The sequence below is a fragment of the Cucumis sativus genome, chromosome 7 (assembly GCF_000004075.3).
Source record: "Cucumis sativus cultivar 9930 chromosome 7, Cucumber_9930_V3, whole genome shotgun sequence".
NCBI classification, from domain to species: Eukaryota; Viridiplantae; Streptophyta; class Magnoliopsida; order Cucurbitales; family Cucurbitaceae; genus Cucumis; species Cucumis sativus.
In genome coordinates, this window is record NC_026661.2 from 9,342,075 (window position 1) to 9,367,693 (window position 25,619).

Here is a 25,619-nt window from a genome sequence, read left to right on the forward strand (position 1 = left end):
ATTACAAAAATAGTTACAAAGAAAGTTAACCTTAATTGAAATTAGAATGTAAGGCAAGATGAAAATAATTTAGGTTTAGTTAGATTGTGAAGTCTCCATTATTCTAATACAGTTGGGTTTGAATTAATATTATATGAAACTATACCCATAAAACTTTTGGTCTAATTGGGCTTCAAGACTTTGAAAGTTTCACTTGTAACTATCAACATTGGCATTTGTTCTTAAAGATCAATATTGTACAACTTTAAAATGTTTCCAAAACAAGTTTGTTTTCCTTTAAACAAATTTTGATATTGAGCCAAACTTAGCTAACATTACACAATAACAACTAACTACTATGTAAATATATTAATAAACATATATATGTATGTACATACATGTATTTTGTTATTGTTATAAAAAATAAAAATAAAAAAGAAAAAGGAAAATACATCTCAATATCAAAGAGGCATCAATCCCATTCAAAATCAAATGTAATTTAAAAGCTAACGTATGTTTTTTTAAAATAATGAAACTTAATCGATAAATAAAATAATGATTGAGCATGTTAAAAAAGAAAAATTTAGAGTAAAATGATACGAAACCCTTGAGCCTCAAATCCTAATCATGTTGAAAAAACAAGACTCGAAAAATTCAAACCTTAACATGATTAATTCAAAATCATGTTGGATTTGACTCCTGAGATATACCCTAAATTTCTTGTAACTCTCATCAACCATCGATCTTTAACACACTTCACAATCACAGGTAGATCAATCTTTACTTTAATAAATGCCCCAAATATTCATCTATTTTATCACAAGAACACATAAGTGCATAATACGCTTAAAAGCTCTCAAAGTTTGAAACATAGATACTAGGTTTTAAAATCATATTCATCTTATCCTACGTACAAATCTTAATTACAAATACTAGATAGCTTTGTATAACTTTCAAATGAACTTCAAAATGAAACTCTTACATATTTTACAAGAAATGTTACAAACTAAACTCTTAAATATTTTATTTAGCATTGCAAGAGTTGTAACATTTCAGAGCATTTAAAAAATTGTAACATTTCAACAATTATAACCGTAGCTTAAATTTTCAAATCAATCTTTATTCGGGTCTATGATTTATCCAATCGTAACTTAAAACTTAGAAACTAAAATTACAATCCAACGTGCATTTTTTAGGTATATTTGATTAAATAATGAGAACTTTGTTTCATGTTTTACTTGGAATGATAAAAGTGACCCATGTTTAAGCTACAAATATTATGTCAAATTGAAAGATTAATTTTAAGTTGGTAGAAGAACTAAATTGATGTCTTTATATGAATTGTAAAACTTTCCACAAAAAACTTGAAAACTTCTCAAAGTTTATAAGAACATCCAAAAGCAATCCAACATTTCAAATTGTTATACTATCAAATTTCATAACTTCTATTATCAAATTTCATAACTTCTATGTTCCCAACATCCTAATTAAATTGCATACATTAATCTAACTTCAACATTCACGATTGAGTTTGTCGATCTCAGCCAATGAGCAATGAGCGCCCTGAGAACGAGAACAGGCTTCTTCGACCTAGTTGCATATGATCAGTGGGGCTGGGGTACTTTTTCTTTTTCATTTTTTTTATGTACATGAGCTTATTTAGAGATTACAAACAAATAGGCTTCCTCTTTCATCACCTTTTGGTTCTACTATTCACACGAATGAGATAATTTACAAGTTCTAACGTCACAAAGAAATGTTGTTTTTTAACTTGAGTAAACAAGATGGTGACTGAATCCCTGACTGAAGGCAACATCACTACACATGATGATCCTTGAAGAATTGAAAACCATTTCAGGGTCCTCAAGAGCTAATCCATGAAAACTCGGCAATGCAATTCCTTCTAAGAGATACAAGTCGACAAATGGCACCAAAACTGTTTTGATCAAAGTTGCCAGTGTCTTCTGCAGAATTTTAAGATCAAAGAAAGATGAATGGCTTTATTATTAAAACTACCATGAGTTAGTATGTTACCAATTGTTTTCACAACAATTTGCACAAGATCTTGAGTTTAAGGAATCCTTCTTCATGACTTTATGCTGAATTTAATGTTGAAGATTTTGTATGAAGCCATTGTACCTGAATTAGATATAGTCGGATATGGCCAATCTTGCTCCATTTCAAAGCCAACGTAAAGTCTTCCATGGTAACATGTCCAACCAAATTCTTTTCCAAGATTTTTGGAAAAAAAGAGGCAGTAATTTCCTGATCCAACAATAAGAAGCAAAAGTTACTGACGAATTGAGATAGACCTAAATCTAAAAGTCTCATTACAAACAACAGGCCCGACCAGTTCTTCTTGTGTACGTTTCCAGATATATGTAACTGAAGACATGAACCTCAAACTAAAGGCTTTGGCACGAGCTTACCAGTGAGATACAAGCAACTGGAATAATTTCACTGGTGTTTCGGACATTGATTATCATGTCAACATGAATGGTGGCAGAGATATCTTTGTCTCGCAATCTCAAGATTGGTGGAGAGGAGGCGGAAATATTTAGGACAATATCGTCATCTGGATACTGCTGGTAGAGTCGAGGAATAACCCACTTCCATGCTGCAGTGTTCAAAAGGTGCTGATCAGGAATATGATCCACAATCCAGTGCATATATTCCTGGAAACAAGATAACTGTTAATACAAGCACTTCTTGTTTCGTTCGGAATGATGGAAGGGTGAATTCATGGAAAGTAAACATTGTAATCAATTAACCTTAGATCAATTGGCTTTAAAATAGAAGTTGAAGATTATTGTACGGTCTAAGTGATGATTGATGTGATTTGAAACTTGGTATTGCAGGGAGGGAAAAAAAACTATGGGAGAGATCATCTGTGAAAACTTACTTGAAAAATAACTTGTGAAGCAGAGTTGAGGACACGTTCATGTAGAGACATCTCAATCATCTTAGCAGAATCTTTGCAGTAGACAGAGCCTTTGGTTTCATCATGGACATACTGTGGCAAAAGAGAAAAACATTAACGAAAGAAGCATGTATGAAAAAGTAGGAGTCTTCATGCACAAGAACTCACTTTAAAGGGAACTTGTGAAGCAGAGCTGAGAACATTTTCGTGTTGCGACTTCCCATAGATGGAATCTTCAGTTTCTCCTTGGTTGTAGCTAGGAACTAATTTCTTGTAAGAAGGGCTGAATAAACCATTGATTTTAAATTCAATGGAAGAAGAGGATAACACTGGGCTCCCCACAAAAGTGATATTAAGCGCAGCAATATCAGCTATGGGAATTTCTTGAGGAAATGACTGCAGTGACGAGTCAAGCTTTACTATCCCTTCTTTTAGTTTTTTGGAAATGTTATCTTCAACTGTCGACTCTATTTTCCCTTCAAAAGCATCGACCACCCTGAAATGAAAAAAAAAATGCCCCCAACTGGTTTTATACCTCAACATGCAGAAAGATCAAGCAAAGGTTAGTGTCAATCATAATCATTTCGTTTTCTACTTTGTCAAATTTTATCACATTTCTTCAAAGCTCCCACCAGCAAGCCAAAAAAACTAAAACAAAACGAAGATGGGCTTGGAAATTTTGAATCTTTTGAAGGGAACTTTCAATCCTACACAGGAAACTAATAGCTCTCAACAGCCTCAACTGAGATACCATAACTATAAAACATGGCATAGCTATCCAGTCTCAGTGCACAAGAGTCAGCGCAAGCAACCTGAAACAGAAGAGATTTCATGAAAGACAGAAGAAGAGCATAGGTTTTGGTTGTGTACCCTTGGTAAAGCCAAGACGCTCCACCGTGTAAATGTATGGAGATTGCTTCGACATTGCACCCGCATTCTAAAAGAGTCAGCTCAAGAGTTCCATTTTGTTGATTTAAGCTTACAGTTAGGCCTATATTCATACCATCAACCTAAAAGTCAAAATCCCCCAATAAGAGTTCAATAATGATGAAAATACATTGCAAGAGTTATTTGTTATAAATTACTGCAAATTGAAATGCAAAGCATCTCAGAAATCTTGAGCAATCAATTAGCAGAGCCATCTCTTCCACATTGTTCAATTTTATTTCTTTTCCTAATTAACTGTGCTGAGTGTTCTAAACCATAAAATCCCACCCTTGTAGGGGTGTGTGTCCTGGTGGTAAGAGTTAGTGGTGTTTGGAGATGTGCAAATCAAAGTATTGAGTCCAAGCCGGTTGGTAAGTTATGATTTTAAAATATATGGCAAAATACACTTTTGGTCCATGAAGTTTGAAGTAGATGTCCATTTGGTCTCTAAGATTTCATAATGGGCACTTTTAGTCCCTAAAGTTTGAACAATGGTTTTAAATAGCCCCTAGATTTGACCGTTAGTTGACATAATAGATTACTGATTGGACCATTAAGTGTTAAGGTGGATTTCCTTAGTTGTCAACTTTTAGTTGAAGTATTGGACATTTATTAGGTTAAAACTTGAGATAAAAATTTAAACAAAAAAAGGAAAAAAAAAACCTTGTTTTAGAAAATAAAGACTTTTATCTGTCGTTTAGTTTCCTGAATCTTCCTCTTCCTTCAACAAACCACTTGTTTTACCCATGTTAGTTCACCCATTATATCGCAATATAGTAGGAGAGGGAAAAAGGAGAGTGCACTTGCGATGGGTAGTGTGGCGGCTAAGGCCCATCCACAGTTAGTTAGGAGGGAAAGAGAGGTTTAAATAGCGAAGGGGTTGGTGAGTGAGGGGAGGAGAATTGTATGAATCATTTGTCTTTTCCTTGAAAGGAAAGGCAGAGGGAAGGGTAGTTCAATCTTTGTTCTTCTTAAGCTTTTAGTTCTTATTCAGGTACCAATTCCCTTGTAATTCAGAAAAACTGGTTTCATTGTAGAAGTTGCCCACAGAAGAAACTTCTAATTATGGAGTAATCTTGGGCTCTGGCTCTGGCTCGGCGGTAGAAGGGAAATGAGTGTGTGAAGGAGTGGAGTTAGTGATCAGGAAATGGAAGATAAAGAACAGTTTTCTACCCCTAGAGTTAGGGAGAGTAGATGTAATTCTGGAAATGCAGTGGCTACATTCAGAGGTGGACTGGCAGAACTTGACCATGATGTTCGATCAAAGAGACAAAGTGTGGTGCCGGGGGGAATCCTAGCTTGAATAGGGATAGGATGAGTTTGAAGAGCATGATGAAATCGTGGTCTCCGACAAACCAAGGTTTTTTGATTGAGTGTAGAGCTATGGAACGGGGGATAACGTTTGCTGAGTTGTATGAAGTTGATGAGGTACCTATGATGACTGAATCAATTCCTGCGCTATTGTCTAAATTCGAAGATGTGTTTGATTGGCCAAAGGATCTTCCACCAAGGAGGAGTATTGAGCATCAGTTAACATCAGCCATACTGATACGCTTATCAGCAAAAGGAAGAGATGGAGAAGCTGGTGGATGAAATGTTAGAATCAAAAGTTATACAACCAAGCACCAACCCGTATTCAAGCCCCGTTTTGTTGGTGAAGAAGAAAGATGACAATTGGAGATTTTGTTTGGATTATCGGGCACTAAATAATGTGACAATTCCAGAAAAGTTTTCCATACCGGTTGTCCGAGTATTGTTTGATGAATTAAATTGGGCCAATATGTTCAAGATTGATTTGAAGGCTGGCTATCATCAAATAAGAATGAATCCAGGAGGTGTGGAGAAGACAGCTTTTAGGACTCTGTGAGACCCCCAATCATACATACGTATGTTAGGAAGGGTAAGAAGGGAGATTCACCAACAAGTAATGAGAGAGAATGAGTGGGAAGTAAAAGAATGTGCAGGTGGGTCCCACTGGGTAGGAATTTGAGGGTGAGTATAAATAGAATGATTGAGAAATAGGGATAGGTATCTATTTTGTTATCCTTAGGGAAAAGAGAGGCGGCAGCAGCCAAAAAAGGGGAGGGGGTATCCTTCTTGTAAAGGATGCTGGTATGCACTTGTTATTTACTGTTCTTGCTTTCATTTCATATTGTAGCTGTATCTTTTGGCTCTATACATAAATAAAGAATCACATGGTGCTGTCTCTGTTTAGCCATTGTTGGGTGTTTTATTAGAAGGTGTGTTAGAATCCTGACATTTGGTATCAGAGCCCAACAAAAACAACAAAAAAAAACTGGGTGTTGTTACGCGTCGCATGGCACAAAGACAAATGGAGGAACGAATGGAAGGAACCGAGAAGGAGCTGTTGAGCATGAAAGAAATGTTACTGGAAATGAAGAAATCTATGGAAAGACTGACGGAGGAACTAAGAGAGAATCATAGCTATAAGAAAAGAGACGAATCCGGAACATCTGATGGATCCAGCATGAAGTTGAAAGGAAAAGTAGAAGAATCGGAAGTCTGTAATGAGGTAAATGGAAACAATGTGGATCGAAGTAAGTACAAAAAGTTAGAAATGCCTATGTTCTTAGGTGAAAATCCCGAATCCTGGGTATATAGAGCAGAACATTTTTTTGAGATCAACAACCTGCCAGAAAACGAGAAGATCAAAGTGGCTGTGGTCAGCTTTGGGCAAGATGAAGTGGACTGGTACCGGTGGACACATAATAGGAAGAAAGTAGAGTCATGGGAAGACTTAAAAGGGAGGATGTTTGATTTCTTCAAGGACTCAGGGCAAACAAGTCTAGTGGCACGCTTGATTACGATTCAACAAGATGGATCCTACAGTGAGTATGTGAAGAAATTTGTCACATATTCAGCTCCTCTCCCTCACATGGAGGAAAGTGTGTTACGTGATGCTTTTCTGACCGGTCTGGAACCTAATCTTCAAGCAGAAGTCGTTAGTCGTTACCCTCGAACATTGGAAGAATGTATGAGGGAGGCTCAACTAGTCAATGATCGGAATGTAGCAATGAAATTGACTAAGACCGAGGGCAGGACAGTGGAACCAAAGAAAAAAGAAGAGTATGCAGGAAAAATCCAAGATAGAACAGACAAAGGCTACATGAGGAAGACAGATTTCCCCATAAAACAAGTAACTATACCTATTAAGGGTAGTTATCAAAAAAGTGAACCTCCTATCAAACGACTTTCAGACGCAGAATTCAGGTCCAGACTGGATAAGGGCCTATGTTTCAAATGCAATGAGAAGTATACGCCAGGGCACAGATGTAGAGTGAAGGAAAAAAGGGAGCTGATGTTATTTATCATGAATGAAGAGGAGAGCAAGGAAGAGGAAGGCAAGATTGAAGAGGAACCAGGGGAAACAGTGGAACTAAACCATCTGGATTTTGCAGAAGGAGAGGAAATAGAATTGAAGACAATCCATGGGATGGCATCGAAGGGAACGATGAAGCTGAAGGGAAATATAAAGGGCAAAGGAGTGATAGTGCTGATTGATAGTGGAGCAACCCATAATTTTATACATAACCGGACAATAAAGGAAAAGAACTTATACTTGGAAAAAGGTAATCCGTTTGCAGTTACAATTGGAGATGGCACCAAGTGTACAGGCAAGGGTGTTTGCAAGAGAGTGGAATTGGAGCTACAAGGGGCTGTGGTGGTGGCTGATTTTTTAGCTATTGAGTTGGGAAATGTGGATGTAATATTGGGTATGCAGTGGCTGGATACAACAGGCACCATGAAGATACATTGGCCATCTCTAACAATGTCCTTTTGGTCAGGCAAACAGAAAATTATTTTGAAAGGAGACCCATCCCTCATCCAAGCAGAATGTTCCCTCAAAACCATTGAGAAAACGTGGGAAAATGAAGATCAGGGTTTTCTGTTGGAATTCCAAAAGTATGAAATAGACACGGAGGTGGAAGTGGAGCAGGCAATGAAAGGGGACAAAGAAGAGATTCCAATGATTAAAAATCTGTTACAACAGTATGCAGACATCTTTGAGGATCCAAAAAAACTGCCCCCTAAGAGAGAAATAGATCACCGTATATTGGTTTTACCAAACCAGAGGCCCATCAATGTCAGACCATATAAATATGGTTATGTACAGAAGGAGGAAATTGAGAAATTGGTGGTGGAAGTGCTGCAAGCAGGTGTGATACGTCCCAGTCATAGCCCTTACTCCAACCCTGTTTTATTGGTCAAAAAGAAAGATGGAGGGTGGCGCTTTTGTGTAGATTACCGGAAGCTCAACCAAGTGACCATATCTGACAAATTTCCTATCCCAATGATAGAAGAACTGCTGGATGAATTACATGGGGCCACGGTTTTCTCGAAATTAGATATGAAGTCCGGTTACCATCAAATAAGGATGCAGGAGGAAGATGTTGAGAAGACCGCGTTCAGAACACATGAGGGTCACTATGAATTTCTGGTCATGCCCTTCGGTCTTACAAACGCACCAGCCACCTTCCAGTCCTTGATGAATCAGGTATTCAAACCTTTTTTAAGAAGGTGTGTATTGGTGTTCTTCGATGATATACTTGTATATAGCAAGGATATATCAGAACATGAGAAACACCTAGGGATGGTATTTGCAGTGTTGAGGGATAACCATCTATTTGCAAATAAGAAGAAGTGTGTCATAGCTCACTCCAAAATCCAATATTTGGGGCATATAATCTCAAGTAAAGGAGTACAGGCTGATATGGAGAAAATCAAAGACATGGTGAAATGGCCTCAGCCAAAGGATGTCACGGGTTTGAGAGGATTTCTGGGATTATCGGGCTATATCGTAGGTTTGTGAAAGGATACGGAGAAATTGCAGCTCCCTTGACCAGATTGTTGCAAAAGAATTCTTTTGTGTGGGATGAACAAGCAACCGTGGCTTTTGAAAAATTAAAGATTGCCATGACTACTATCCCGGTGCTAGCACTGCCGAATTGGGATCTACCTTTTTTAATCGAAACAGATGCTTCAGGGACAGGATTGGGAGCTGTACTATCGCAGAATGGTCACCCCATAGCCTTCTTCAGCCAGAAATTGTCGATACGAGCTCAGGCAAAGTCCATTTACGAAAGAGAACTGATGGCTGTAGTATTATCAGTACAGAAATGGCGTCATTATCTATTAGGGAGGAAGTTTACAATTATTTCAGATCAAAAGGCATTGAAATTTCTCTTAGAACAGAGGGAAGTACAACCCCAATTTCAGAAATGGCTGACCAAACTTCTGGGAAAAGAGAGGCGGCAGCAGCCAAAAAAGGGGAGGGGGTATCCTTCTTGTAAAGGATGCTGGTATGCACTTGTTATTTACTGTTCTTGCTTTCATTTCATATTGTAGCTGTATCTTTTGGCTATATATATAAATAAAGAATCACAGGGTGCTGTCTCTGTTTAGCCATTGTTGGGTGTTTTATTAGAAGGTGTGTTAGAATCCTGACAGACTCATGAAGACCATTATGAGTTTCTAGTAATGCTGTTTGGTTTGACCAATGCTTCATACACTTTCCAGTCTTTGATGAACACAATCCTTAAGCCCTATATGAGAAGATTTGTTTTGGTATTTTTTGATGACATACTGATTTATAGTCAGAACTTAGAAGACCATTTGCAACATCTGGAGCTGGTGTTAGAGATCTGATGTAATTCAAATAGCTTAAACCTACTGCCTTACTAGTTACTCTTATAGTTTACTGTTATAATTGTAACTACTTCTTTAGTTACAAAATAACTAACTTGTATTACATTTTCCTCGATAAATAAACATCTCCTATCACATTGAGAGATAAGATTTCATTCAAACAAAAAGATTAGGCTTTGGTTACACACCAATTGGTATTAGAGCACCATAAAGCTCTTAGATCCATAGCTGTCCGACGAGTAAATCCGACAGCAGCGGAGCATCCTGCTTAGAACCAAGAGGCTGGATATAACTCTCATCCTCTCTCCAAGAACAACCTCATGACGCTTGCTGTCCTTGGAGGCTTCGGTGGAGGGAATACAAGCAACACTTCAAGAAGTCTTACAATGGCTAGAAAGTTTAGCTCCTCCTCAAACAGTATATGAAGAACATCAAGAATTTGTTCAAGGCATTCGAGGAGCTGGACTTCAAAGAGTGGGGCGAAATCATCAAGAAAGAAGGTTTGAAGTGCAAGAAAGAAGATGACCAATTCAAGATTATCAAGAACTCCCTCCAAGAATACCAACAAATTCATCAAGAAAGGAAGTTTGAAGCTCAAGAACGTAGGAGACCTAATCAAGAGTATCAAGAAGTTTACCCAAACTCTTTCAAGATTTTGCAAGAATGGACTACTATCGATCAAATAAGATGTTTAAGGAAAAAACCAGCAATTGGTAGACAAGAAAATCAATTTTACTTCCATAAACAATGTTGGAGTTCTAATTCAAGTGATTTGGAAGAAGGATTTCAACATTCAAATTTAGGCCATGCTCGATTTTCTCAAAGAACCTATCATTATTCAAATTGAAAATTTGATTCAATCTGATGATATTCCTAAGGCAGTTTGGGACGAAATAAGAAGGCAACAATATCAAAAAATGGCCCAACGATCCAATCAAACCCATTTTCCAAGAAATCAACGTTCATGGGGCAAAATGACTCAACATGTAGATCAACTATCAATTCATTTGCAAGAGTACAAGACCGAATTGATTTCATATACAAAAGAAAAAACAAAGGAATCACGACTGGAAAATTTTCATATAGAAAATCATGAAGATAAAATTAAAGAACGAGATAAAATGTTGATTTGGAAATGGACACAAGTGAACAAAAATCCAATGAAGAAGATGAAAAAGAAGAAAAACATCGAGCAAAAATCGAACAAGAACAATGACACATTGGTTGCAGTGGAAATGAATCTTCAAACCATCGAAGAACTTTAAGCGAATGACAAAGAAAATGTGATTCTTGAATATTTTTTTTCAAAAGCTAATTCTTTTCAAATTGATTCTTTGAATATGGTTTTAAGTGAGATTGAAGGAGACATCTTTTTTGGGTTTACAACTAATGGAGAAATTCATCTTTTAGTGGCCATATTTGATTTTTTGTCTCGATTTTATCTCTTCGATCATAATATTTTTGTTCAATACGTAGGAGGTTGGTTTGGTCATACTCTGTTGCTTCAGATAGATTCCAACTTACATGACAGCCCCAACTCAAGGACATGTTTGATGCTCAGGGGATGGAATGATGCAATTCAAATAGCTTAAACCTATTGGCTTACTAGTTTACTATTATAGTTTGCTATTATAATTGTTACAACTACTTAGTTAGTTACTAAATAACTAACTTGTATTACATTTCCTCCATAAATAAACATCTCCTCTCACATTGATGAAATAAGATTTGATTCAAACAAAAAGATTAGGCTTTGGTTACACACCAAGATCCCGAGGGAAAATGAATTATATGCAAACATGAAGAAATGCAACTTTGCCCGGGCAAGAGTATAATATTTGGGGCATATTGTTCGAGAAAAGGAGTGAAAGTTGACCCGAAAAAAACTAGAACAATAAAGGAATGGCCAATACCGACAAATGTGCGGGAAGTGCGGGGATTTTTTGGTCTAATTGGTTATTATCGGTGATATGTTCAAGATTATGGTAACGTGGCTACCCCTTCGACTCAATTGTTGAAGGCGGGAGCTTACGAGTGGACGAAAGAGACTCAAGAAGCTTTTGAGAAATTAAAGAATGCTATGATGACATTGCCAGTGCTAGCATTACCTAATTTCAATTTGCCCTTCGAGATTGAAACTAATGCATCTGGCAATGGGATTGGAGTAGTGTTGATCCAAGTAACGAGGCCAATTGCTTATTTTAGTCACACTTTGTTCGTGAGGGATCGGCTAAACCGATTTATGAATGGGAGTTAATGGCAGTGGAGTTAGTTGTGCAAAGGTGGAGACCGAAATGTTATGCAGGAAATTTGTGGTAAAAACTTATCAACGATCTCTGAATTTTTGTTGGAACGAGTTATTCAACCTCAACATCAAAAATGGATCGCTAAGTTGTTAAGGTTATACGTCTGAGGTAATCTATAAACCGGGGTTGGAGAATAAGGTTGCTGATGCACTCTCTAGAATGACTTCAATGCATTTAAATCAATTAACGGCTCCTGCTTTGCTGGAATTGATCATAATTAAAGAAGAGCTGGAGAAGGGTCCATGACTGAGTGAAATAATAGAAGAATTGAAGAAGAATGAGGAGTGTGTGGCTGACTTTTCTTTACAGCAGGGTGTGTTGAAGTAGAAAGGCAGAGTGGTGATTACTCGGCGTTATTACCCACTATATTACATACTTATCACGATTCTGTGTTTGGTGGACATTCAGGATTTTTTAGGACTTATAAACGGCTGAAGGGAGAGCTGTATTGGGAAGGTATGAAGGGTGATGTGAAGAAATATTGTGAGAAATGTGTCGTATGTCAGCATCCTAAGTCCTTGGCGTTGTCTCCAGCAGGCTTATTGATGCCTTTAGAGATTCCGGATGCTGTATTGAGCCACATCTTTATGGATTTCATTGATGGGTTACCAAAGGCGGCTGGTTTCAATGTGATATTAGTAGCGGTGGACAGATTGAGTAAGTAGGCACATTTCTTTACCTTGAAACACCCTTATACAGCAAAATAAGTAGCTGAGGTTTTTGTCAAGGAAGTGGTGAGATTACATGAATTTCCAAGGTCCATAGTTTCGGACCATGATAAGGTGTTTCTCATTAACTTTTTGATGTAATTCAAAGTTGAGATTAATTTCTCAAATGAATTTGTCAGGATTCTAACCCACTTTTTAAATAAACACTCAACAATGGCTAAACAGAGACAGCCCCTGTGATTCTTTATTTATGTATATAGTCAAAAGATACAGCTACAATATGAAATGAAAGCAAGAACAGTAAATAATAAGAACATACCAGCATCCTTTACAAGAAGGATACCCCCTCCCCTTTACGGCTGCTGCCGCCTCTCTTTTCTCTAAGGTTAACAAAAAAGATACCTATCCCTATTGAAATCATTCTATTTATACTCACCCTCAAATTCCTACCCAGTGGGACCCACCTGCACATTCTCTTATTTCCCACTCATTCTCTCTCATTACATGTTGGTGAATTTCCCTTCTTACCCTTCCTAACATACGTATGTATGATTGGGGTCTCACAACACCCCTCGGTTCCAAATTCACCTTGTCCTCAAGGTGGAATGTGGGAAACTGTTGATTCATTTGATAGACAGCTTCCCATGTGGCTTCAGTTTCTGGTAAATTCTTCCACTTGACTAGCCATTCGTTAGCTCCCAATTCTTTGTTCCAGCGAATTCCCAATACCTGTTCTGGCCATAGTTGTAATTCGAAATCTGTTGTCAACATAGGTTGCTGTTGCTGCACAACCTTCTGCTTACCTAACTTGAGCTTCAACTGTGAGATGTGGAACACATCATGAATACTCGCTTCTGGTGGAAGTTTCAATCTATAGGCCACCTCTCCTATCTCTTCAATGATTGTGTAAGGCCCGTAGAATTTTGGTGCCAGCTTTTCACACCTTTTCCGAGCTAAGGATCTCTGCCTATAAGGTCTGAGCTTTAGGTATACTTCATCACCCACCTTGAACTTCAATTCCCTTCTTTTGGTGTCTGCCCATTTCTTCATGCGGTTTTGGGCTAAGTGAAGATTCTCCTTCAAGGCGTTCAATGCCAGATCTCTCTCTTTGAGCATTATTTCTACCTCATCATTCTGAGTTTTTCGGGTTCCGTAGGATAGAATTGGGGGTGGTTGCCTTCCATATACAATCTTGAAAGGGTTGGAACGTATGGATGAATGGAAAGTAGTGTTATACCACAGTTCAGCCCATGGAATGAACTTATGCCACCTTTGAGGTTGCTCATTGCAAAAGCATCTCAAGTATGTCTCCAGACATTGGTTTACCCTTTCCGTTTGTCCATCTGTTTGTGGGTGGAACGCCGTGCTTCTTTTCAGTTTAGTTCCCATAGTTGTAAATAACTCATTCCAAAAATGACTAATGAAAACTTTATCCCTGTCGGATACTATGGATTTTGGAACCCCATGCTTGCTGATGATCTTTTCAATGAATGTCGTCGCCACTTGTTTAGCTGTGAAAGGGTGCTTCATAGTGATGAAATAAGCATACTTGCTCAATCTGTCTACCACCACCATTATCACATTCATTCCCCCTGCCTTCGGTAACCCTTCTATGAAATCCATTGACCATTCTTCTAGTATGGCTTCCGGAGCAGGAAGTGGATGTAATACTCCTGCTGGTTTCGTGGCCTCATATTTGTTCCTTTGACAAATCTCACACTGTTCCACATATTTCTTTATATCAGCCTTCATTCCCTCCCAGTACAGCTCTCCGCTCATCCTTTTATATGTCCTCAAGAATCCCGAGTGTCCTCCTAAGATGGAGTCATGGAATGTATGCAGCAATGTGGGATCACTGACGACTTCTTTGATAATACCACTCTCTTCTTGTAGAACAGTTTCCCATTCTCCCAGCTAAATTTGCTAATTCCCTCTGGATTCTGTTTCAATTCTTTAATGGTTTTCTGTAATTCCTCATCTTGGTTGACTTCCTTGTCTATCACTTCCATGTCTACAATGCCAGTTGTCGTCAAGGAGTTTACTTCCAGCGGATATTCCATCCTAGAAAGGGCATCTGCTGCTTTGTTTTGTAATCCAGGTTGGTATAATATTTCAAAATCGTATCCCAGCAGTTTGGTCAGCCATTTCTGAAATTGGGGTTGTACTTCCCTCTGTTCTAAGGAGAAATTTCAATGCCTTTTGATCTGAGATAATTGTAAACTTCCTTCCTAATAGATAATGACGCCATTTCTGCACTGATAATACTACAGCCATCAGTTCTCTTTCGTAAATGGACTTGGCCTGAGCTCGGATCGACAATTTCTGGCTGAAGAAGGCTATGGGGTGACCATTCTGTGAAAGTACAGCTCCCAATCCTGTCCCTGAAGCATCTGTTTCGATTAAAAAAGGTAGATCCCAATTCGGCAGTGCTAGCACCGGGATAGTAGTCATGGCCATCTTTAATTTTTCAAAAGCTACGGTTGCTTGTTCATCCCACGCAAAAGAATTCTTTTGCAACAATCTGGTCAAAGGGGCTGCAATTTCTCCGTATCCTTTCACAAACCTACGATAATAGCCCGATAATCCCAGAAATCCTCTCAGACCCGTGACATCTTTCGGCTGAGGCCATTTCACCATGTCTTTGATCTTCTCCTCATCAGCCTGTACTCCTTTACTCGAAATTATATGCCCCAAATATTGGATTTTGGAGTGAGCTATGACACACTTCTTCTTATTTGCAAATAGATGGTTATCCCTCAACACTGCAAATACCATCCCTAGATGTTTCTCATGTTCTGATATATCCTTGCTATATACAAGTATATCATCGAAGAATACCAATACACACCTTCTTAAAAAAGGTTTGAATACCTGATTCATCAAGGACTGGAAGGTGGCTGGTGCGTTTGTAAGACCGAAGGGCATTACCAGAAATTCATAGTGACCCTCATGTGTTCTGAACGCGGTCTTCTCAACATCTTCCTTCTGCATCCTTATTTGATGGTAACCGGACTTCAGATCTAGTTTTGAGAAAACCGTGGCTCCATGTAATTCATCCAACAGTTCTTCTATCACTGGGATAGGAAATTTGTCAGATATGGTCACTTGGTTGAGCTTCCGATAATCTACACAAAAGCGCCACCCTCCATCTTTCTTTTTGACCAATAAAACAGGGCTGGAGTAAGGGCTATGACTGGGACGTATCACACCTGCTTGCAGCATTTCCACCACCAATTTCTCAATTTCCTCCTTCTGTACATAACCATATTTATATGGTCTGACATTGATGGGCCTCTGGTTCGGTAAAACCAATATACGGTGATCTATTTCTCTCTTAGGGGGCAGCTTTTTTGGATCCTCAAAGATGTCTGCATACTGTTGTAACAGATTTTTAATCATTGGAATCTCTTCCTCGTCCCCTTTCATTGCCTGCTTCACTTCCACATCCGTGTCTACTTCATACTTTTGGAATTCCAACAGAAAACCCTGATCTTCATTTTCCCACGTTTTCTCAATGGTTTTCAGGGAACATTCTGCTTGGATGAGGGATGGATCTCCTTTCAAAATAATTTTCTGTTTGCCTAACCAAAAGGACATTGTTAGAGATGGCCAATGTATCTTCATGGTGCCTGTTGTATCCAGCCACTGCATACCCAATATTACATCCACATTTCCCAACTCAATAGCAAAAAAATCAGCCACCACCACAACCCCTTGTAGTTCCAATTCCACTCTCTTGCAAACACCCTTGCCTGTACACTTGGTGCCATCTCCAATTGTAACTGCAAACGGGTTACCTTTTTCCAAATATAAGTTCTTTTCCTTTACTGTCTGGTTATGTATAAAATTATGGGTTGCTCCACTATCAATCAGCACTATCACTCCTTTGCCCTTTATATTTCCCTTCAGCTTCATCGTTCCCTTCGATGCCATCCCATGGATTGTCTTCAATTCTATTTCCTCCCCTTCAGCAAAATCCAGATGGTTTAATTCCACTGTTTCCCCTGGTTCCTCTTCCATCTTGCCTTCCTCTTCCTTGCTCTCCTCTTCATTCATGATAAATAACATCAGCTCCCTTTTTTCCTTCACTCTACATCTGTGCCCTGGTGTATATTTCTCATTGCATTTAAAACATAGGCCCTTATCCAATCTGGACCTGAATTCTGCGTCTGAAAGTCGTTTGATAGGAGGTTCACTTTTTTGATAACTACCCTTAATAGGTATAGTTACTTGTTTTATGGGAAAATCTGTCCTCCTCATGTAGCCTTTGTCTGTTCCATCTTGGATTTTTCCTGCATACTCTTCTTTTTTTCTTTGGTTCCACTGTCCTGCCCTCGGTCTTAGTCAATTTCATTGCTACATTCCGATCATTGACTAGTTGAGCCTCCCTCATACAATCTTCCAATGTTCGAGGGTAACGACTAACGACTTTTGCTTGAAGATTGGGTTCCAGACCGGTCAGAAAGGCATCGCGTAACACACTTTCCTCCATGTGAGGGAGAGGAGCTGAATATGTGACAAATTTCTTCACATACTCACTGTAGGATCCATCTTGTTGAATCCTAATCAAGCGTGCCACTAGACTTGTTTGCCCTGAGTCCTTGAAAAAATCAAACATCCTCCCTTTTAAGTCTTCCCATGACTCTACTTTTTTCCTATTATGTGTCCACCGGTACCAGTCCACTTCATCTTGCCCAAAGCTGACCACAGCCACTTTGATCTTCTCGTTTTCTGGCAGGTTGTTGATCTCAAAAAAATGTTCTGCTCTATATACCCAGGATTCAGGATTTTCACCTAAGAACATAGGCATTTCTAACTTTTTGTATTTACTTCGATCCCCATTATTTCCATTTATCTCATTACAGACTTCCGATTCTTCTACTTTTCCTTTCAACTTCATGCTGGATCCATCAGATGTTCCGGATTCATCTCTTTTCTTATAGCTATGATTCTTTCTTAGTTCCTCCGTCAGTCTTTCCATAGATTTCTTCATTTCCAGTAGCATTTCTTTCATGCTCAACAGCTCCTTCTCGGTTCCTTCCATTCGTTCCTCCATTTGTCTTTGTGCCATGCGACGCGTAACAACACCCAGTTTTTTTTTGTTGTTAGGCTCTGATACCAAATGTCAGGATTCTAACCCACTTTTTAAATAAACACTCAACAATGGCTAAACAGAGACAGCCCCTGTGATTCTTTATTTATGTATATAGCCAAAAGATACAGCTACAATATGAAATGAAAGCAAGAACAGTAAATAATAAGAACATACCAGCATCCTTTACAAGAAGGATACCCCCTCCCCTTTACGGCTGCTGCCGCCTCTCTTTTCTCTAAGGTTAACAAAAAAGATACCTATCCCTATTTCCCAATCATTCTATTTATACTCACCCTCAAATTCCTCCCCAGTGGGACCCACCTGCACATTCTCTTACTTCCCACTCATTCTCTCTCATTACTTGTTGGTGAATTTCCCTTCTTACCCTTCCTAACATACGTATGTATGATTGGGGGTCCCACAGAATTCTCTGCCAATAATGGCTAAGATAAGGGGTATTTATTGAGAATTTGTAAGTAGTTACAAGTAGTTGAAATAACTGTTTATGAAACAATCTTAACTGTTAAACAGTTTAACTGTTTAAACTGTTTTACTAACTAACTACAGCTGTTTAACCATAGCTTTATTCTATATTACATCATTCCACCCCCTTAGCATCAAACTCGTCCCGAGTTTGTCATGAAAGTTGAAATCCATCTGGTGCAATGGAGTATGACCAAACCAACCTTCTACATTTTGGACAAAAATATTGTGATCGAAGGGATAAAATCGAGACAAAAATCAAATATGGCCACTAAAAGATGAATCTCTCCATCGGCCATAAACCCAAAAAAGACGTTCCCTTCAATCTCATTTAAAGCCGTCTTCAAAGAATCAATTTCAAAATAATAAACTTTTGAAGAAAATCCTTCCAGAATCACATTTTCTTTATTATTCGCTTCAAGTTCTTTGACGATTTGAAGATTCATTTCCACCTCAACCAATGTGTCGTTGATCTTTTGCTCGGTGTTTGATACTTCTTTTTCATCTTCTTTGTTGGATTCCTCTTCACTTGTGACCACTTCCAAGTTAACATTTTCAAATTCTTGTTCTTCAATTTTATCTTCATGACTTTCTATTTGAAAATTTTCCAACCGTGATTTCTTTGTCTTCTCTTCTGTATATGAAACCAATCTGTTCTTGGACTCTTGCAAATAGATTGACGGTTGATCTACATGCTGAGTCTTTTTCTCCAATGAAGGATGATTTCTTGGAAAATTAGTTTGATTGGATCGTTGGGCCATTTTTTGATATTGTCCCTTTCTTATTTTGTCCCAAACTGTTTTAGAAACATTATCGAAGTCACTAGAATCATTTTTCCAATTTGGGTGATGATAGGTTCTTTGAGAAAATCGGACATGGCCAAAATTAGAATGTTGAAATTCTTCTTCCGAATCACTTGAATCAGAATTCCAGCATTGTTTATGGAAGTACAATTGATTTTCTTGTTTATACCAACGGCTGGTGTTTTTTCTCCTACCATCAACATGTGACCAAAACCTTATGTTATGATCATTTATTGGACTTTCTTGCCATTCATCATCATTGGAACTCCAATCTTGAAGTTCTTGGAAGAGGTTCTTGATAATCTTGGGCTGGTCTCCTTTTGCCGTGTCGTTGGTGGTGTAGGTTTCTAAAGTTTTCCCTTGCTCGCCGGCCTCTTGCTTCACCGAAACAATGGTCGTTTTGGAAGTTGGCTTCGATCCGTGGTGGAGGTTGTGGGTCTTCTTTTCTTCGGCTTAACAAGTCAACTCTTTCCATCAATCTATCAAATTTGTTATGGAGATCTCCCAAGGATTCCTCAACAGCCAGCAAGCGAACTCTTGTTGTCCTTGGAGAGAGGGCGGTGATTTCCTCCGCTTCTTCTTGTGCACGGTGTTCCCCCGCGGCAGGGTTGTTACCTCTCCGGCCAGCCATCCGTCCAAGAATCGGGGCTGCTCTGATACCACTTTGATGTAATTCAAAGTTGGGATTAATTTCTCAAATGAATTCTCTGCCAATAATAGCTAAGATAAGGGGTATTTATTGAAAATTTGTAAGTAGTTACAAGTAGTTGAAATAACTGTTTATGAAACAATCTTAACTGTTAAACAGTTTAACTGTTTAAACTGTTTTACTAACTAACTACAGCTGTTTAACCATAGCTTTATTCTATATTACATCACTTTTGGCGTGAGATGTTTAGATTGGCTGGTACTAAATTGCACCGAAGCTCAGCCTATCATCCACAATCAGATGCCCAGACTAAAGTGAGGCATATTTACATTATTTCTGTGGAGAAAAACCTAAGGAGTGGTTGTCTTCGTTGCATTGGGCTGAATATTGGTATAACACAACATATCAGATTTCCATTGGAGTTACTCCATTCCAAGTCGTGTATGGACATTTACCACCGCCGCTGATTTATTATGGAGAATCAGAAACTCCCAATTCTACTCTTGATCAACAGCTCAAGGAAAGGGATGTGACTCTAAGAGCTTTGGAGGACCATTTGTGTGTTGCTCAAGAGAAGATGAAGAAGTATGCTGATATGAAACAAAGGCATGTAGAGTTTCAGGTCGAAGATTTAGTGTTTTTTAAGATCGGTCCTTACCAGTTACCGGCAAGTTTTGTTGTGGAAAAGAAGAAATGAGAAACTATCCTCAAAGTTTTTTGGGCCCTATAGAATGCTGGAGAGGATTGGACCTGTGAACTTAGCCCATCTGCCTCGATACATCCAGTGTTTCATGTTTCACAATTGAAAAAAGTGTTGGGCAAGCATTCAGAGGTACATCAGCTAATCCCTTGCGTGTCTGCAAATCATGAGTAGATGGCCGAAGGAGGTGTTTGGATATCGTAAGTATCTGTCGATGGGCTGTGGGAGGTACTGATTAGCTGGAAACGATTGCTGCCTCATAAGGCTACTTGGGAGATTTGTGATGATTTTCAGCAACAATTTCTTGATTTTCATCTCGACGACAAGGTGAGTTTGGAGGAGAGTAATGTTAGGCCACCCATTATAGGCAATATAGTAGGAGAGGGAAAAAGGAGAGTTCACGTAATGGGTAGTGTGGCTGCCAAGGTTGGGACCATGGTTAGTTAGGAGGAAAAGAGAGGTTTAAAGAGCGAAGGGGGGTCGGTAAGTGGGGAGGAAAATTTTCTGAATCATTTGTCTATTCCTTGAAAGATATGAAAGGCAGAGGGAAGGGTAGTTCTATCTTTGTTCTTCTTAAGCTTTTCGTTCTTGTTCAGGAATTGTCCTTTGTACTTGTTCTGCTATTCCACTGAATAAAGATCACTTCCAGTTGGTGTTCTATCAGCCCATTAACCCAATCTTCTTCTTCCAAACTTTGGTTCATCCAAGGATTCCAAATGCATCAAGAATCAAGACAAATATTGTCGGACACACCACCGATCCACCTTTCAGGTCCTTATTCAGTTAATCCTTTTTCTTTTCACCATTGTTATATAAGAACCCAACTTGCCCAACACTTTTCTTCTTATTTCGGACTATTTTTCCTCTTTTCGTTAACAAGAGCAAAAGAGAATTTGTGAGGCAAACTTTAAAATTTAGCTAATTTGGATGTTGGTTTAGTGCAGAGGAATGTGATCCCTAAACGGGCAATCTTCTGTTCATAGTGGTTTGTTGAAGGAAAAGAAGATTCAGGAAAATTAAGCGACAAAAAAAGAACATTTTTTCAAAATTAATTATCTCAAATTTTAACCTAATAAATTTCCAAATGATCTTATTTTAGAGTGAAATTAACAACTAAGCCAGTCCACCTCAACATTTAACAATCCAATCAATATTCCGTTAAGTCAACTAACGGTCAAATAGGTCTAGGGACTATTTAAAACTATTATTCAAACTTCAAGAACTAAAAGTGCCAATTATAAAATCTTAGAGACCAAATGGACACTTATTTCAAACCTCAGGGGCCAAAAGTGTATTTTGCCCTAAAAAATAAGAAGAAAATAATAAGAGAAAAATCTCTTTCTAGATTAACTCTGCATTTTATGATAATAGCAGAACTATAACATTCAAATCTTCTACTTTTGGGGGGAAAATGACCAGAAAACCAAAAAAAAAAAGTGTAAGGCCTCCAATTGGGCACAATTAACAGAGGGGTAGGAAGAGAAAGGAGGGTGAAAATATCACCAATGAAGGAGGAAGTTAGTTAGCTGCTGGGATGTGCTTTGCTGAGGCTGTGGGGACCGTGAGGAGTGAGGGATTTAAGAGAGGTTTTACTAAGGAGTTAGGGGGTAGAGATATTTTGTGGTGGTTTGTGGGAGAGGATTTCCAACACTCTAAAAAGTATCGGGTTGCAAAGTGCTCTTTTCTATCTTTCTAATTGTTCTTGATGACTTCTCTGTACTTTTCCCTTGGAGCATATGATAGAACACCAACTGAAGTTGTGTATTATTCAAAAGATCAAGAGAAACAAGTACAAAGAATTGACAGAGTATCAATCCTTGAACCCAAGCAAGTACAAGAGGTAAAGAAGAATAACAAGAACACTACCCACCCCTCTGCCCTTCCTATCTTTTCAAGGAATTGATAAATGATTCACACAATTTTCATACCTGACTCACTCACCCCGCTTTGCTATTTATACCTCCTCTTACTCCTAACTAACTGTGGGACCCAATCTTAGCACCAATGCTACCCACTACACGTGCACTCCCCTTATTCCCCCTCCTACTGTACTGCCCATATGATAGGTGGCCTGACAGCATATAAGTAAATCTCTGAAGAGCTTTGTTCTGTTTCTTGGGAATTGATGTGGGGTATAATTTCTGTTTGCAGGTTGAGATACCTAACAGAATGCTGGAGAGTAGGTTATTGTCTTCCAAATCATTATTCAGCTGGAGACATGTAATTCATCCATATTACTTATTTCAACAAAATGCCAATACTTTCCTAAATAAAAAGAATGCTATAGCTAATTTCACCATTGCGTCTCCAAATACCAAGCCACAGTTCAGTTTACAATATCTAATCAACAAATCTCATATTTTCAAATATTCAACTATTTCAGTCTGGAAGGTAGAATGTGCCAGTTTAATGAATCTCAAGGAAAAAGCCTGATGGAATAACAACTCCGATAAATGGACATGATTAAGGTGCAAGAGGATCTGAACAAAGCATCTACAAGGTGAGTACAAAAAATTTGGCCGCAAGGAGATTGCATAAATTCTTAAGAATCTGGTGAAACATGAAGGTGGATACTTCAACATTAATGCAGTTGACTGTTGTATCTACAATGGTGAAGTGGCTCGTTAGGTGCCATACCACACTTATGTGATAGGTACCAAAATATAGATATAAATGTTATTTATCTAACACTGTTTATACAACAGAAGCTTACAATATACCATATACCATATCCTTCCTCCCACTTTTGAGAGAACTAAGACACACATAACGTACCTACACCATACTTATTACACACATATGTAACTTGTACTAAATAACCAATCCAATAACTGTAAACAACTTCCAAGATCTCATAACCTCCTAACTCCTAACTATCTTTATCCATAATACTTTTTGATGACTCCCCTTTTTCATAAACATAGACATTTCCCTACGATACTATTTAAATATAATTGGAGGCCTATCATTATGCCACCCAGACCTCAGGACAGAGTTTCTCGATTTCATTATTCTTTCTATATGTTTTTCCTTTTCAAGATTTGACTTTCTTGTCCAATAAAATGCAATGCTCATAATAGTTGCAACGCCAGACAAGAACACATGTTCTCTTCTGATTAATTAGTAATAATAAATGAAAGAAGGCCATTTCTGTCATGACCATAAGTCTATTATTTTTTTTGATAAGAGACAAGTATATTCATATAACAAAACAGAACAGCCTAAGGGCGAGGGATGAGAGGGCCCTCCCCGGAAGAAGCTAAGGAACTAAGACATAATGGCCTTCCAATTGTTGAAAATCATAGAAAGGCTATAATTACAAAAGTGTTTGGTGTAATTCGTACTCCACCAAGAGGCTGTGTGTTGAACCACAGTCCAAAAAGAATCAAAAGAATTAAACCATAAGTCTATTATCACTTCCACAGTCTAATTATAAATAGAATCGGACTATATTCTAACTATACAGGTCGAAATCTGATTGATGAACTCTAAGATTGACCTAAAAAGATAAAGCAGACATCCAATGTTGAATATCTATCTCCAGTGATGATTCCTAAATATCAATAAGCTTTTTTTAACCTCTCAATTGTACAATTCCTACAACTTTACACCCCAAAAACAATTTAAATACATATATCAAGTTCATGGCCAAGCATCAGGATAGACCAGAGTTAAGATCATATCTTTCTTTTTCTTTTACTTTGAACAATAGGGGTGTCAACGCTCGTTATCCTCATGGCCTACCCTGCTAATCCAACAAATCCAAAATCATTCGCACATCCGACACCAATCAACAAAAACGATCATAAGTTACGAAATTTTCTAAATGAGACTTGAACTCAAGTCATCTAAGTATCTCCAAACATTCAAGTCACCAAATCTCACAAATATCCAAAGCAATTGATAAGATGCGTCAATACTCTTATATTTTTATATAGCATATAGCATTAGTAAGTAGCTGAATTACCTGTACAGTAGCGTCTCCTTCATCAGAAATTTCAAACAACCAAGTGTTGTATGTATATCGCCATTTCATACTCATATTAGCAGTGGCTTTTGTAACAACTATATTGACACCCGTCTCGCCAATCCGAATATCTGACGATTCAACCTCGAAGCTGCCAATGATTATCTCAGAAAGAACTACATGAACTTTGCCAATAAGAACTATATTGACAGTCTTTTCCATATCGGGCAAATGAAGCGGAATGATGGTAGAAACGGCCTTCTCTATCAAGAAATCCTTGATGAAGTTAAGACCCTTTTGAGATACAACCATCGAAATGAAACCCTCTTCACTAGAATTAAAATAGGAGGAAGCAGAAGCTAATAGAAGCGAAAAGAGTACGAACTTCAAAACGGAACCCATATCAGAGAAGAGGAACACAGCTCGATTGCTAGTCGATTTCTCTCTGATTTTGAGGAAACTGCGGAAATTAGAAATAACCCAGATGAGAAATTAAGCGAAGAAATTGAAATATTAAGAAATCAAAGGAGAAAGTGGTTTGGGTGAGATGATATTTGAAATGGGGTTTCAAAATTCAACCATAAAAGCTTCAAATCTGTAAAAATCATGAAGTGGGGAAGAAGAAGAGTATGGTTTTGGCAATCTTGAAATAGAATTGAAAATATGGATTTGCAGTGGGAAATTGAAAAGGAAGATGAAAACAAATTTGTGATTGAATATTGGATAATTGATCAAACTCGCAATGATTATCATCAGCCATAGATAACTACAGAAATATTCTCTCGTTTTAAAGAAAATAACAAAAACAAATTCCAAAAATGGATTAAATTATGCAATGGGTACCTCAAAAATTTGTTTCATTTCTCAAATCTCAAAATTAGTTGCTTTCACGGTGGCAATATCGGAGAAGATGGAGGGAGGAAATATTGTGGCAAGGCAATTGTCCATTTGATTTTGTATACATATATATATATATTTAGAAATATGCATTTTAAAAATAAAAAAAATGTTAAAGATTTATCATTGTGGATTGATTTGAAGATAGTTTAATGATCAACCTATGTATAATTACACTCCATCCAAGGTTAAATATTGGGATTCTTACTCTCACATTTTTTTATTGTAAAAGAAATTGTTAATTTAACATTGATAATAAATTTTATAGCTTATACATTAGACATATAATTAAATTTCTAATATTTTAAATATTTGATTATGTTAAATACTTATGCTAACACAAAATTGAAAACGAAAGCTTGTTTGTTATTTGAATTTTTGTTTAAATTAAGCTTCTTCCTATATATTTTCTATTGTTATCACGTCTAGATGGAAATGATCATAAATGTAAGAAGATATGATTAAGGAAGACTTATTGAAAATGACTAAGACCACCATAGTGCACCTTTCATTTTTTTTTTTTATGGTTCAATTGTAAAAACTTCAAGATTAGATAAG

At 37.8% G+C, this 25,619-nt stretch overlaps 1 protein-coding gene across 2 annotated transcripts; it reads right to left on the reverse strand.

Annotated features, from left to right (window-relative positions):
• Nucleotides 1-1,378: 1,378 nt before the first annotated feature.
• On the reverse strand, nucleotides 1,379-25,116 carry LOC101212911 (putative BPI/LBP family protein At1g04970). 2 transcript variants are annotated; one of them, XM_031889261.1, is made up of 8 exons: nucleotides 25,008-25,116; nucleotides 24,165-24,624; nucleotides 3,770-3,909; nucleotides 3,068-3,395; nucleotides 2,882-2,992; nucleotides 2,409-2,654; nucleotides 2,119-2,244; nucleotides 1,379-1,943 (listed from the first exon to the last, which is right to left on the reverse strand). In XM_031889261.1, the coding sequence occupies exons 2-8, from the start codon at nucleotides 24,564-24,566 to the stop codon at nucleotides 1,746-1,748; spliced, it is 1,551 nt and encodes a 516-aa protein (XP_031745121.1). In that variant the 5' UTR covers nucleotides 24,567-24,624; nucleotides 25,008-25,116; the 3' UTR covers nucleotides 1,379-1,745. The 2 variants fall into 2 exon arrangements, with proteins under 2 accessions (XP_031745121.1, XP_031745120.1); XM_031889260.1 differs by lacking the exon at nucleotides 25,008-25,116 and adding an exon at nucleotides 24,744-24,960.
• Between the last annotated feature and the right edge of the window lie 503 nt (nucleotides 25,117-25,619).